This window comes from Balaenoptera ricei, chromosome 6, assembly GCF_028023285.1.
Source record: "Balaenoptera ricei isolate mBalRic1 chromosome 6, mBalRic1.hap2, whole genome shotgun sequence".
Classification (NCBI taxonomy): domain Eukaryota; kingdom Metazoa; phylum Chordata; class Mammalia; order Artiodactyla; family Balaenopteridae; genus Balaenoptera; species Balaenoptera ricei.
The window spans coordinates 39,426,782-39,442,998 of NC_082644.1; the positions used below are offsets into that span (position 1 = coordinate 39,426,782).

At 40.5% G+C, this 16,217-nt stretch overlaps 1 protein-coding gene across 3 annotated transcripts in view; it reads right to left on the bottom strand.

The window, feature by feature from the left end:
• Positions 1 to 16,217, bottom strand: part of NTRK2 (neurotrophic receptor tyrosine kinase 2) — a 369,930-nt gene that overhangs the window by 159,894 nt on the left and 193,819 nt on the right. For 2 of the 3 annotated variants that reach the window (XM_059924515.1, XM_059924514.1), the window contains exon 12: positions 5,484 to 5,672. In XM_059924515.1, coding sequence (XP_059780498.1) covers positions 5,484 to 5,672 — 189 coding nt within the window. Of the gene's footprint in view, positions 1 to 1,274; positions 1,677 to 5,483; positions 5,673 to 16,217 lie in introns of those variants that run through there. The other variant, XM_059924516.1, reaches the window with a different exon arrangement.

The following is a 16,217-nucleotide window of genomic DNA, read 5'->3' on the forward strand; positions in this document are numbered from 1 at the left end:
GAGCAATGTGCCATGAAGACCCCCATGAAACGAGTCGTCAGCCCACTGTGCCATAAACGAAGCAATTTCTAAGGATCCTAAAAAAACTGCATTCTTTCGCCCCTAACACTCATGCTGGGCAAAATAGACTTAGGTTATTTTTAAAGTGCAGGCCATGGCCTTCAAAGGGATATAAACAGTTCCCAAAGCAATTATTGTTTGGCCAATGAAATACTTAGAAGAAAACATACTTTTGAAAGACAAAGTTAGTAGGCAAAGGACCTAGGAAAGTGCTATAACAATTGTTTCTGCCTGTTTTTACTTCCATCAAGTGGACCATCAAAATGGACCATGGACACAGATTGCACTGAAGTTCGAAGATAACCTCCAATAACTCTCATCCCTTGATCTAACGAGCTCCTGAGGTCTTGGATATGATTCAGAATTTTTGCTCATGTGTACTCAAAGTAATGTTACAAACATGTTCAAAACCTCTGCAGTTCTGTGAAAAATACCACTTCCATTCCCTCCCTTGGTTGGTAACACAATGACAGGGTGGGTATCGCAGTTAAGGGGAGCAAGAGGGTTGTCCTATGTGATCTTTTCAACTACTGTTAAAACACTCCCTCCTTTTATTATATTTTATCTCCTTAGTCTTAGCTGGTCTATGAATCTGTGCTTATCTACGTAGTTGCCTAATAAGCATGTAACCAATGGGAAAACACACCCACAAACATATATAAACACGTGAACTATAATACTTGAAGTATGACACACGCTGCAGGAAATCAATAAACATCCATTTCATTGGAAATGGAATTAAAGTGGAAAAAAGTCAGAATTCCTTATCTGCATCTGCCACAGAGAGTTACTAGCCCTAGATATACATAGAGGGCATGCGCTGTAAGAACAAACACATACAGTATGTATTTCAAGACAATTCTCATTTAATTTAGGCCCTCCACCTAGGACCCTAGCTAATTTACAAGGCTGCTCTAGGAAAGACACAATTCTAGGGATGACAATAAGTCTATGGGATTTGCTTTTCCTGCAGGGGAAGCTATAACGCATTCCCACCCTTCAAGAGAACCCAAGATTGATGATTCGGGGGTTTTGCTGGTTAGAGTGTTTTTTTTTTTTTTTTTCTTTCTTTCTTTCTTTGTTTCTTTCTTTCTTTCTTTCTTTTTTTTCCAGCTCAGAAGGTGTGTTTCCATTGTACCCTGTCAAAAATGTTCTTAGCAGTCAAGGAGAGGATAGCAGCACAGCTGCCCTTGAGCCGGGTTGGTCAGTCCTACTGGGAAAACACCCCGTGCGGACAGATGATGTGGTTTTCAGACACGTCTACACAGACTAGTTGAATTAAAGACCAACTCCAGCCTTGATGTTGCTGAGCTCCTCAGCTCCATCTTGCCATCCTGATTGATCGAGGAGATGGGTCTATAGTTAGAGTGGCATAGCACTTTGAGGGTTTAGTCATTAGAGCACACTGCTTTCTCTTGGGAAGGCAACTTCTTGCTTGGCTAGGTTTTGGAAGCTAAGGAGTGACGTCAAGATGTTGTCTGGCCAGAATTTGCAGATAACCATAGAACTCTTCTCCTCCATCAGGCATGGATTTAGCCTCCTTTAGTTCCTGCAGTGACACAGGAGCCTCCAAATACCAAATTATTATCAGGCGGTCTTGGGGGAACCTCTGGGCCCTGCAATAAAGTAGACAGACTTGCTATTGGAAAGTGCTCAGGAGCAATTCAGCCCTGTTCAGATTGTTCTAAAATCCTGCAAACAACCTCTGGACTTTGTAAATGAAAACCTCACATAGCTCCTGAGAGTGAAAAATTACTTAGGGGAATAAAATTTGTCATCATCCTTCACTCAAATGATCTTACACATCATTTAAAGAAATATGGTTTAATCATGATTTTTTTGTTTGTTTGTTGTTCTGTTTTTAGAGCAAAGCTACACAAGCAGGGAGGCTGTATTACTTTTGGACAAGCCATTTCTGAGCATTGTCTGTAAAGTAAGGTGTATGTATTCATTGATCTTTAAGGTCACAAACAGTTGGTGGATTGTGGACCAAATCTGACTCTGCTGATGTATTTTGTTGGTTCCACCCAGCGTTTTAAATCTTGGAGAATTCACATAAAATATAAAATGCCCGCTCTCTCTGGAAAAATTGGAGTATCTGGTAATACCAAGCCCACATGCCATCATGATCTTCACTATACCATATCATCTTTCTGATCTAGCCTGTTTCTCATATTGACCTGCCTGATCCTTGTCAGGGTTTAGGATCCTTGCTCTAAGCTATCCTATCATAGTGCACTGTGATTATACGATGAAGTCTTTCACCACTGGCCTCCCCAAGGAGACTCCCTGAGGGCAAGGAACATGCCATCATTATGACCTAATTTCCAATTCTTAGTATTGTAGGAATATTGTGGGTAGTCAATAAATATGTAATGAATTGAACTTCACCTTATACATTAGATTCTTACAATTCAGTGAAATAAGCTGGGATCACTGTTTGTAAGAGCACACATATAAAGCCAACATCTTTGAATAGCAGGCAGCTTTAGGAAAGAGAAGTAAAAGTGCTGGTTTGTGACCCAAGCCGCTGATGGATCCAGAGCTTGGTGGTATACTGTCTATGTGATATTTTGCTTTAAGCACATGGGAAAAATTCCATACTTTTTCTGAGAGCTTCTTAAATTTGTTTTTCAGATGTAACCTATCCAACTTCTTGGAAGAGCCCTTCTTTAGAGATTGGTTGTAAAAATACTTGATGGGAATAACTTAACTGAAAGCTAAGCTCCCAAAATATCATGGGTCTATAGCAACAGATCCCTCTCTACATCAGATCTATGCATTTTGAAATATTTAAATTTCTGAATGACTACAATTAGGATCTTCAAAGAAAGGATTTTTTGTTAAAGGCTTATTTCTGCTAAATTTGCTATCTAAATCTATTTAAACTGGCTAACATGTTGTTAAAAATACATCTAACAAACAAAGTCTACGTAGGCAAATTTAATAGGAAAGGACCCAATGTAAAAGGCTCAATGTAAAAGGTCCTCTATACTTGTTACAAGTCTGTTAGTAATTAATATTTCAGCAATATATAGCCGTATCTGGTCAACATCTGGCCAACATCAAAGGCACATCATGTCCCATGCTATGAAGAAGTAGTTCAACAAGTATAGTTTCTGCTCTCTAGGAGCTTACAATCTAACCTAATCAAGACTAGAGAAACATACACCAGAGTGGTCATACTCAGGACTTCACAAAAGGCAACAGATACATTGAAGATAAAGGTAAAAAGTATGGGGTAAAGGACGACATTTAAGAAAGGGTAGAGGGAATGAGAGAAGTAAATTGCTTCTTTATTCCCATTTCTTTGAAAAAGGATTTATGGAAGATGTGTTATTTTAAGTGTTCTTAAAATCATGAAAGAGCATATGGTTTGATGCTTGGAAGAAAGAAAATTTCTTCTGATATAAGATACTAAGTGATTGAGAACACTGAGCCAGTAAGGACTGCTGAGTGAAGGACCCAACAAGACTTTATAAGGAACAACCAAACAATCAATGGTCTGGTGCCCTCTGGTAGAGGGCAGAAGCTGAGGGGAAGCTGCAGGTCTCCTCAACTCTCTTCCAACTCTTCCTAAGTGGGAGTGACTGAGCCACAAAACCAAGATTCTTCCAAAATTACCAAAATGTCTAATCCAAAACCTTTGTAAAAACCTCTATGAACTCTAGATTAAGGAAATGACCTTTGGAAATTTTCTTGTGGAATTTCTAAGGGAAGAAAGCACTTCTAGAAAGAACCACAGACTCAGAAGCCATCTAGCTCACTTGATTCTATAGGCTCTCATTTGTTTGCTTTCTTGCTCATTGGTTCATTTTCTCTTATTGGACTTGTTAGGCTAATGCTATCTACTTGATTATTCAGCTTTATCTTTCCTCCATTGACAAAGTATAGCAAATTTTTGAGTACAGGTTGATTTTAGTCAACTTTAATTTTAATGCAGTCTCAGGTTAACTAAAGTACATCATACAGCCTGGTGCTGGTGGTGGTGACAGGGGTGTCAAAGTACTCTGTTCCTAGGGAGAACAATCAAAATGATGACAGAGTCTCTCATTACACTATCTTGCTTTGCTTTATTCAATATTTGACTGTTGCACATGCAGGGCATTTCAGGAACCATTGGAGGATGCTTATCTCAACAAAGAATGCACATTTTAAGCAAACCTCCACACATCATGTTCACACCATAATAATAATATTAGAATTAATAATACTTTGATTTCAAAGAATACCTTTTATTTCAAGGAGCTCAATATTCTTCATATATGCTATTCTATTTATCTTGTCATATTACATATTCAACTGAAAGCAATGTTGAGGTTCAGTCTCACACATTACAAGACTGTAATACTGTTCACCCTAATGATTAAATTCAAATCCATTGTTAAACATACCTCAGGATAAATTTGAATGACTAGGAGGAAATTACAGATGTTTCTTTATATTTGAAAAGATACTCACTGTTAAGTCCCCTTATCCATGAGCATTCTCAGTGAAAAGTCAGTCCCCAACATCTAACCTTGAAATAGTCCTACCTTACCTGAGACAGGGCAGGAGAACAGTATTTAAGATGGGGCAAGAACATGCAGATAGACAAAAGGTACCCACTTGTCAGTGCCAGAGAACCCCCGGGACCTTAGCCACCTGATATTCTAGCCCTCATGGCCCCTTATTCATGTGTAAGGGAAGGCCTGGAGTTCCAGTGGCATAAGCCTGTTTGTCTACTGTGACTTTATTTCTTGTCCTTCAGGCTGTGTTCCAGTCTCTATATTTGAGCACTGGCTCAGAAGATAGGATAAGAGAAAGATTCCAAGTTTCCCAACAGAGGCTAGTGGGTTAATTTGGTTCTAAGAAATATAACTCAGTGTACTTAACAGGCAGACCATCTGTTGTGATGTCCCTTTGCTATTGTGACATCACAACAAGCCTCATGCTGGGAACTAGGACTGAACAAAGAAAACAGAACTACCTAAATTGATACCACCTGTGTGCAACACAGAGCATTCCTGACTACCATTAGTGTATATTTTAAGGACTTTCAATAAACCAAATTTAAATCCCACCAATTGCTTATCTTCTGTAACTGATGTATGTGCATTCTAATGACACTTCTGGTTTCTGTCTATCTTTTTCAAGATAAGCATGCCTTGATTCCAACTTCATGTTGATAAATGGTTTTGGAAAATGGATCTCAAGAGAAGTCAGTATCTGCCCACAGTTCCAATCCCAGCAGGAGACACACCCTGAGAACTCCATAATCAACAAACTAAATGATCTATTCCTTGGGCTCAAAGCCCCAAGAATCCTCAGACATTTCACACTGTACCCTCCCCTCAGTCATCCTCGTCAGGGACTCTGATAAACATGCTGCTTGATACAGCTACGCAGCAAATGGGCCAATAAGTATAAACAGATGTACTTACATGTGTCTGGCTTGAGCTGACTATTGGTGATGCCAAAGTACTGGGGATTTTCAATGACAGGAATCTTGGTCATTCCAATAATGACAGCATCAGGGCCACCCTCTGAAGACGATGGGGTGTTACTCCCATTGGAGATGTGATGGAGTGGGCTGGCAGAGTCATCATCATTGCTGATAACTGAGGCTGGGCCTGGAGTTGGAAAAATACATATTTTCCTGTAATTTTTCATGGTTTTGTTGAGCTATAATTCACATACCTAAAATTCACCCATTTAAAGTGTACAATTCAGTGGGTTTTAGCATACTCAAAGAGTTGTGAAACCATCACTACAATCTAATTTTAGGAGATTTTTATCATCTCAATTAGCAGTCGCTTCCCATTCTCCCCACTTCCAGCCCTGGGCATCCACAAATTTACTTTTTATCTCTATGGATTTACCTATTTTGGACATTTCATATCAATGGGATCACATAATATGTGATCTTTTGTGCTTCTTTCACTTAGCCTAATGTTTTTAAGGTTGATTCACGTTGTAGCATGCGTCATTATTTTATTCCTTTTTATTACCAAATGATATTCCATTGCATGGATACACACCATTTTGTTGATCCATTCATCAATTGATAGAAATTTGGGTTGTTTAAAATTTTTGGCTATTATGAATAATGTAGCTATGTGCATTCGTGTACAAGTTTTTGTGTGGATATATGTTTTCATTTTTCTTGGGTGGAATTGCTGGTCATACAGTAGCTTTACGGTTAACATTTTCAGGAACTGCCAAGCTGTTTTCCAAAGTGGCTGCACTACATATTTTATATCCCCAACAGCAGTGTGTGAGGGTTCCAATTTCTTTACTTCCTTCTCCTATAATTCAATATGCAGCTTTCCTCTCTGTTCTCTGAACATCTTTAGAACACTCTCTCATTGAAACGCCCAGCATGAATCTAGGATTCCTGTTGTACAGTGTACTGAAAGACGTCCTAGAAGTTCAAAGATCTGATCCTTTCACCACTCTTTGGACAAGTCACTTACCTTTTTTGTACCTCTACATCTGCTTACATGTGTAAAATATGCAAAATAGTATCTGCTTGTTACTTTCTGAGACTGGAATGAAACTACTGATATGAAAATGTGCTTCATGAGTATGAATTACTACTAAGTGTTACTAAATAAACTTACAAATAACTGGTTGACTAGAATTGCATTGGACTGTCCTATTACTATGCTCCAATTTCTGTATATTCTCTCAGCAGCGGCACCACTTTTGCATACAAAATACTTTCACAGCAATAATGGATCAATCCCATGGCAAAGTTCCCTGTTTTGCCTTTAGCCATAACATTATTTGTAGTGTCATTACATGGATGTCTTTATACTAAAGCGATAACCATAGCATTTTTCATACCAGATTTAAACTTTCCAGTCCAGAGTCTCAGAACGTATATACCCATAAATACAGTCTACTGTATCTTATCTAAACAATTCAACCATTGACCCATAATGTTTGCAACCAAAAATACATTCACAAAGATAAAGGTCTACATTCATTGAAAACTTGCAAACAATTAAGATCTCAGTGGCTTTTGACAGACACGCCCTACAGGAAAAGTAGACAAAGCCCCCTAGCATAGTACACAGGATTCTACAGTATCCTGAATAGGTGCAGGGTCTTACAGAAGGCTCTCACTGGCCAGGGCTACTATAATAAGCTAAGAGGAAGACAGGAAGAAAAGGATATGGAAGAAAGACAAAGGGAAGGCAATGAGAAGGCAAAATCCAATGTGCAGCAAAGACAAATGTGTACTGGGGAAATGAAAGCCTTAATCACTATTTCCTGAGCAAGACCATGTGTGTTCGTCCAACCCCCCAGGATGTTTCAGCACCTCCAGCCAACCTCTACCTCTTCCTCACATTTTACTTTTTCTGTAAGAAGCACAGCAATAGAAACAAAAGTTGTTGTATCATACTTTTATGAATTCCTTATGAACTATCACGGTAATCCATCCCCCAACCTCCAAGATCCATTTTCCCTCTTATATGGGGATTATCACAGTTTGTAGGGATAACGACATTCCCCAGCTAGCTGAATCTTAAACTATGCAGGAGGCAGCCAACTGCTATTATAGGTAATTTTTAAAAGCACTCTCTCAAGGGGATGTGTATTTAAGTTGCTTTTAATGATACACTCTGGCTTAATTCTGCAAGCAAGTCCTCACACAGCCAATTTAGAAGCCACAGAACACTCAAAGCAAAGACAAGCTTACCAGTTGTATTCGTCCTAAGCCTAGCTCACCAGTGTTAGTAAACAGTGGAAATTCTGCCAAGAATAGCTACACAGACAAGTTCTTTCTAATATCCTTAACCATCCCTGTTTTATGATTTGCTTCTTGACAGGCCCCAGTCACCCAGAGCTTAAACCCAGAGGTAGAAAATGGAAATGTGTTATGCTAAGCTTTCTGCATCATGTCAATAAAACCTTCCCATCATGGGCTCCCTTGCTCCAGTCCCGGTGCAGTTGTCCCCTCCTTCGAGGTTACCAAAGCACGCTACCGTCCGAGCTCCCCGGGGAGGGTGCAGTAGAGGCCACACATTTCTCAACAGATTCCAGGCTGCACATTTACCCCCAGAAATGCAAGAGTTGTCATGTTCAAACACTCCACATGCTGTCAGAAGGCCAGCGATATTTGCTTCTGGATTCCCTGCAATAATTTGAAACGCACTGATCCCAGTTGCTTTTCCTCTGATTCCCTTTTGGCCCAGGACAGGCTATCCACATTCCCGTAGCATTCAATCGTTTTGGAGGAGGATGATACTTAGAAGACAATGTTGAAATTCCTCCAGGAATTCGGGCTCTGAAGCATCTGCCATGTATACAGTGGAGCCTTACTTAAAGAGTTCAACCAAGGGACTTGCTCTTTGCTTCTCCATCACCAGAGGACACCCTTTCCTTCCTGTGGCCTCGCTGAGTAAAACCCCCAACTCTGAGGTAACAGATTCCAAGAGGAGAGGCTCTCTGTTTGGGGGGAAATGTTTTAAGCACAGAAGTGGTATAAAGCACCAGAGGTAATCTTTCAAAAGCTTTTTCACTTTGCCAGAAGGTCACTGTTGACAAATCTGAGCAACATATAAACCTCAACAATTTATCAAGTGGAATATTAATTCAAGTGCTGTTTTCTTCATTATTGATGTTCCAAATCCTGGAAGATTGATACAGCTGGCAAGGTTGCAGAGATTCAGCCATTTTTCTATGAACATTTTGATCAAATGGAGCACAGCAAAGCTGCAAAGGGGGAAAGCTCTCAGCGGGGAAGATGAATGTCTATATAATTTGACAGCAGCCTGTCTGTGCATATCATGGATGTCTCGTTATGTGTCTGTGCACGTGGGGAAAACACCCCAAAAAGACAGACAGAAGAAGAGTCAGGGGCACATCACAGCAGGTGAGAAATTCATAGGAGGACTTGAAAAAATGTCTTATAATATTAACAAAAAGTTTTAAATTGCTGGGTATGTGCAGCTTGCTGAGTTTGGGGTAGATAGTTCTAATTACTGAGCTGACAAATAGGAGCTATGCCTGGAAACATTTTTAGCCCATTTTTATTTTAATATGTCTCACATGCAAAGAGGCATTTTTCTTTTACCAGAGCTGCTCAGTAACATATCCTGCATAAATGACTTTACAGACATTTTTAAGCCTGATTGAGACTTTTTTCCCTGATAAGAATTGATGTAGGTCATCTGGAGAAGGAGTTTCCTTCTCTCAAGACCAACATGCCTTCAAGGAGAGAGACAGATTATTGTTCTTAAATAGCTGTATTAACCATGTCTTTTATTTTCTGTATTCTGATGCTTCAACATCTGAGGCTTTGGTGACAGAGGAGGGACTGCCAGTTCCTAGAGATAATAAAGTACTTGCCTACGAGAGTATGTTTCATACACAAACTGAACAATCTACAGTCTACGCCCCCAACCGCATTACTTACTAGGCTCTCACAGTCCAGGCTGCTATCCACCTGCCCCATCACCCCAGAGCCAGGTATAAGACAACTGGGGACTGTCCCTACATCCCAGAGCCCACTGACCTTACTCAACCCAGCCAGTCCTAAACCTGCTTACCCTGCCTCACCCATTCCTTTCTGCAGAAACCACAATAGAGGTTCTTGTCTATGTTTTCCCCTTACTCCCTCTGCCTCCTGATGGACCCTGTGCCCCCTTCAGCACCATGGTCCCCACGGTGGCATGGCCTGCCCTCTTCTCTTGGGATCTGTGAGTAACAAAAGATATTTTCAGAGGCAGTCATCTCCAGACCTGTGACCTTCCCACAGCTGAATAATCATAAAACCTTCATTTTAAAGCAGCATCACTTCTGATGAACTGTAGCTGAAAGAACAATTCTGGAGAAGAATTCTCTCTGCTGTAGCCTGAAAGGGTGAAGCCCAGTTTTTGAAGCTTTCCAGGAACAAGTGCCTCTCTGAAGAGCAAAATGGCCTGGAAAACATGTACATGGCTGTACCATGTAAAATGCCAATAAGTATCATTAACTATAAGTTTTATTTTTAAAGGGGAGATAAAGAGTAAGAGTATGGTGTATACATTTTCAAAGGGTCTATATAATCCATAAAATTTATTTTCTTTGTAAGGACATAAGACATATGTGATAGGTACATCTCTTGGGAGAGAGATGGTGGGGGAAACCATGGAGGTGGGTAAGAGAGACATTGTTTAATATTTACATTTCTGTATTGTTAATTTTTGAAAAATCTTATGCATGTATAATTTTTCTCTATGTTAACAAACACTCTCTGGGTACAGGGATAAATGGTGTTTTTGTTTGTTTGTTTTATTCTTTATTCTTTTCTGTTTTAAAAAAATAAAGATTACTTCAAAAAAATTTAAAACAAAAACAAAAACAATAACAAAGCAAAACATTTACATGGTTGCACCGATTTGCTGTTTAGTGGAAGGAAAACCCCATCTCATGGCGCTATTGTGAGAGAGCTTGTCACTCAACTTCCCTCTTCACCGCCACACACAGAGTGAGCACAAAGCCTTGGAACAGGGTGCCTTCAAGATTGCATGGACAATCTCTCTGCTATCTTGGCAAAGTGCCTATTATCAGCTGGATCTGAAATTTGCCCCTGGGGAGTCACAGACAAGTCCTGAGCTGGTGGAGCTTAATGTTCCAACTTTGCCACACTCCACTTTCTCTTTGCTGGTTAAGAGCTTTAGTCTTGGAATTCCTAGGGCTAGCTAAGGGTCAGGGTGACTTTCCCCCTTCAGGCCCTCTCTGGCTCAGTTTCTGCCACCTCTGGGTTCAGCCCGTGTGACATTTTGGATCACTGGACCGACACTGAGAAAGGCTGTCCAATAGGAAAGGTCTGCTATCGGGCTCAAAAAGAGAAAGAAAACAGGCTTCCTTGTATGGATGGGATGGACACGTATGGGGTGGATGACTCAGAACTGGAAGGCTCCAGGACCCTGGTACACTTCCCCTATTTTACAATTTTCCCTATAGCCAACCTTGCTACCGAAATAAATACTAACCAACAGATACTAAAGATGGGGCTAGATCTTGGAAATACACAGGCAAGATGTAAAGACAGTTTGTGCTTTCATGCCTTCTAAGCAATTCCTGTTCATTGTCTCTGTACCCATAGAAAATACTGAACAAATTGGAGGTCCCAGGAGATCACACCTGATTCCAGTCCTAGTGATGAGTTACATTATCTGCACTCATTTCATAGCTACAAACTCTGCTTTTCAATTACCAGCACATAGTCTGAATGCAAGGAACAGAATGCAATCAAGCACAAATCATAGCGTCTGGACGTTAGAGTCTTGCTTTGAAAGAGAAGTGGTCATAAATGAACAGCTGATTTCCTAATTCAGAAATTTATTACATGTTGGCCAATGGAAGAAAGTTAAGATGCGAACTTGATCAGACTTGAATATTCAGCCAAATGTTTGCTGTACATGGAGTTGGAGTGTAGTTGCATTTTATTTCCTTAACCTTCTTAAAAATGCAGCAACAAGCTAGATCTGGATGACAGTTAACACTCCCCCATAGGATAGAAACAAGGTGATGTCAAAAATACAAAACCGTTTACTGAAGTCAATATTCCTTTTCTGGAAAATTCTAGGCCTCTTTCCTCAGCAAATCAGAAACCAGGAACATAGAAAAAGAATCAAGGACCAACAAGTATAAAGAGAGTCAAAGCAGTTTCATCCTAATTAAACAACACAAACTCATTACTTATCCAAAGAAGGAGGAACTACTTACCAACACCTTGTCTTGATTTTACTTTCCCAAATCCAAACCATGAGAAATCTGAAAACCACAACAAAACATAAAATAAACTTGGAAACAGAAGCGTAAACCAGAAGCATTCAGCACCGTCCCTAGTGAAATAACAAACTCCCCCAAAAAGCTCCACTGGGGACCGAAGCTTCCCCTCAAACACCTGGAAACTAACCCTTGGATTTTTGTGTAAAGATTTATTTCTCATCCTGAGAACATGGAGGTTGGAATAAGATAAGAGAGAGCAAGAGCTTGTCTTCAAGAAAAATGGCCCAAACCTGGGGTTAAAGGCACTGAGCAGATTTTACTTCTCACTGTCTCTCTTCTCCCTAAGTATCGAACCATCAAACAGGGAACTGCAAGGGTGAAAACAGCACAATGCATTCAACAAATGCACCATGGCTCTCAACCACAGACATGTGGGAAAATAATCAAAGAAAAGATCTTTTCTGGAGCTAAGACAGACAGTACAAAAAAGGAACATGAAATCCTGTGGGAGAACTGACACTTGGGCTATATGGGAATTCAAGAGGAAAAAAGGGGATCACAATTCTACAACTGACTTGCTGTGTGACGGTGGGCAGTTCCCAGCAGCTCTGCGCCTCTTTATAACACAAGATTCCATGGGGCACGTGTGGGGAAAAGTGTGCCAAATGTTTGGAGGTCCTCCAGTGAATAATGCCACAATGAAATGCCTATTTATTTCCTGGGCCCGACTGTTCCCTTCTAGGTAATTTCCGCTGGGTTCAAAGTAAACTCTGCACAGCAGGGAAATCCCTGGATAAGAGGCCAATAAAGGGAATGGAGCCCAAATAAGTAGTAACTGTGTTTCTCAGCTCCTTACATCTGTAGTGATTTTTACAGGCAGGATAAAAAGCCACATAAGAGAAGAGCCCATCGAAATGAAAAATGCATACGAAAACACTTTGCACACTCAAAAATGCCTTACAAAGTTGTCATGATTACTATCTTTTTCAAGTACATTTAGCCTTTCCTTTCTTAGTATTCTACAACTTCAGCTCTAAGCCAATTTTTACTTCTGATTGGTATTCCTCTGAATGCTTTCTTCCAGATTTTAAAAGGCAGGAGGAAGGTCTGGCCTCTATCCAATGCCAAAGAAAGATTCGTTTGCACAGGAGAAAGTGACCTCATTCACTGGCTCCTCAGTGTAGCGAGGCCAGGCTGTGACTGGATTTCTTAGTTACGACTTATCTCTTTCAAAATGGAGTGTATTTTCCTACTGGTCACTTTTTGTTTTTTTATACTTGTTTGATTTACATAGTTTTAATTAAATCGTGGATTGAATATTTGGACTCCTTTTTTCACTTGAGTATTTTTTCAAAATCATGATTCTGTCTTACAGAGAGCCCACTGAAGGGCAAGGCCATAGCGCTCCTCACTGGTTACCTGATTCAGATTATTGTCCATCATCCACTATCATAACCACAACTGCAATGAACAGCTTTGCATGTCTTAGGTGTTCCCATCCCCATTTTCAGAAATCATTTCCTCAAGATAAATCCCAGAAATGGAATTACTGTGTCAAAAGGGGGAAATATTGTTAAGGTTCTCAATGCACGTTATCTAATTGTTTTCCCACTACACGAGGTCTTACTTTCACCAATAGCGTATAAGAGGGTGGAGTGTATTTCCAATGGGAAAGCTAAGGGTGAACCATTTCCGATGTCCATCCTGCCATTAGTCGGTCTCCACCTAACTGAACAGAGACCTGGTAAATACTCCCCTCCCATCTGTGCCGCATGACAGCACTCATCCCCTACGTGTCCTAGGCTGGTGTTTGACACAGGTGCAGTAGGGAGAACTACAGGTATGAAAAGCATAAGAATGAAGCAGGTAACACTTGTGCAGTCATCATAATTCACAAAATGCCTCCCCCACCTCAGACACTTCTCCCTTAGTCCTCAGCCAAACCCTGTAATATATCCCAGTTCCTTAACAAGGGATTGAGACTCAGAGAGGCTGACAGACTTAGCAAAGGCCACAGCCTTTTGATGCCAAATCCAGTTTTCCCATTCTTTCTTAGTTGCCTTTCCAATCCTCCAAACTACTTAGCCAAAATTAGCCAAAGTTTTACAACGCTACAATTAGGATTCAATCTTATATATAGAAAAGCACTAGAAGTAGTCATTCATTCCTCATTTATTTATTAAGCAGGCATAGCAGAAGATTCAAATACAGAGAGCTGTATGGCCTGCCCTCAAGGAGTTTACAATCAAGGATCAACTCTCGTGGAAGTACAGCCGGGATGTATGGGAACTCAAACAAGGAGTATCTAGCTGAATCTGGGAAGCGGGTTGAGGGGGGAGTGGGTAAGGGGGGAGAGTTCTTTGGCTTCTGGACAATAGATTAAAATTTGCCAAGAATGGGAAAAAGCAGAGGAGGACATTCTCACTGTAAATAGTCCAGTTCTGGTTAGAGAGGGAAGCATTCATTTGTCAAGGGGCTGATGAAGCTGGAAAGTGGAAAGAAGCTGAAACACATAAGCAAGGGCCAGGTTAAGAGTTTGGAACCTATGGTGAATATTGCAGGTAGGCCCTAGAAACAAACCAACCAACGAACTTCAGGCCAGGATGGAACATAATCACAGTTAATTTTAGAAAGTGCTTGCAGAATGGAAACAGGATGATGTAACGGAAAGACTGAGGGCAAGAGACTGGTTGAAGAGGCTGCTGGAGAAATCAGGGCCTGAGAGAATTGTTACCTGAGCCAGGTAGTGGGGAGGTGGGGCAGGGACGAGGAGGGGATGGCTGTCCGGCCTCTTTAGGGGAATCAAGAGGACTTGGCAATTGATTGCAAGTTGAGGGGAATACCGGAAATGAACAGGGACATTCTTGGGTTTAGACTACAAGACACATGGTGATGCTGCCCAGTGTCTCCAAGGAACCTGGCAGGAAAATAGGCTAGGGGTTCAACTCACAGCATGGGTGTGGGGCACGATTCCCAAATAAGGTGACTATGTGCAGAAAGCCTCAGAGGGAGACATCCAGTGTTTGGGGCTCAGGTCTGGAGCTCAGAACCCAGGTCTAGTGTCCCAAGTGGATCTGCTCAAGTTTAAGCGGAGCCCAGGGTCCAACTGAGAACAGAAGCTGGATGCTGCAGCTGGGACACATTTCTTCTTGGACACATAAAAAAACAGCCCTTTTTGTTTGTGTAGGTACAAATAAAAGGATATCCAACGAGGCTAACTTTTGACAAACTTATTCCTAAATTGCTAAAATACTTCTAAGTTCTTTTTAACAGTAACACAATTATTACGTAAGAGAGACTATAATCTTCTTGACCATGCGCCAGAGTTCTTGGAAAATTTAACAGATTAGGCAGAGCAACATCACATTGATACGTCTCCCTTCCAAAAACTGTCCCTTGTTCGACTTTTTCTTGATGAATTTAAGCAGTAGTCTTAAAACCGTGGTACTAAATCTCACCCACAAAAATTTCCCATAAAGCCAAAAAGAAACAATTTCTCAATTTCCTGTGATGTTTCACCCATTGGGAGCAGAGTCCTGCCAAAGATTCATTTATTTTCTACTTAATAAGAGACACTTTATTCACTGCAACATAAAGGGCTCCTTCAAAAGCAAATGTAGTTGCAGCGAGCTTAAAGGAACTCCTTCTTTTGGAAACTAGACCAACAAAGAATCTAAATTATGAAATTAACCAATTAAATCCATCTCTTCTTGAAGAAAGTTCAATCTTCCCCATCCAGAGAAGAGGAATGTAGAAAAGAAAATAGCGTATTAACACATTAACAGCTCTAAAATGGGACTCTAAATAAAATAAATAGCAATAAAGATTCCTTTTCAAATGTCTCTCAGAGGAAATCGCTAAAATTTAGGGGGTTGAAAAGGAATATTTATGATGCAAAGGAGAGAATCAGAGGAAAGAGCGAGAAACAGGCAACGTGGAAGAAATTTAATCTTCCCTGTGGTGCTGAATGGTACAAACACTAAATGTGATTTTTAGAAGGGCTCTGATCTCAATAGAATGCCGTTTCTGGATTTTTTTTGTAAGTTTCAGAAAAATTGTTTTTGTATATTAGAAGGAAAAGCAGCTCTTCTAACTCTGGAGGAATTAAAATTTGCTGCGTTCGCAATTGAAATTTCTTTTTATATATATATATTTTTTTAATTATTGAAATTTCTTTATATTTTAAGGCAAAGCTCATCACCCTCTGCCCCCAAGAAAAGCATCTCTAATGATGGAAGCTAATGGGAGAATATGATTCACTGACAGAAATGCACTTCACCTCCAACTTCTTCCTCTCCTTCGGGGAATGGGCCACGCCCACTCCCCGGAGGACACATAAGAGAGGAGCTGTGGGCTGCCTTGCTGCAGGGAAAGTGTTGAGCCCAGAGTAGACTCCATAAGTGCTTGGGTGAGCAGCCAGCTGCCTGTTACCTCACACAAAGAAGTAG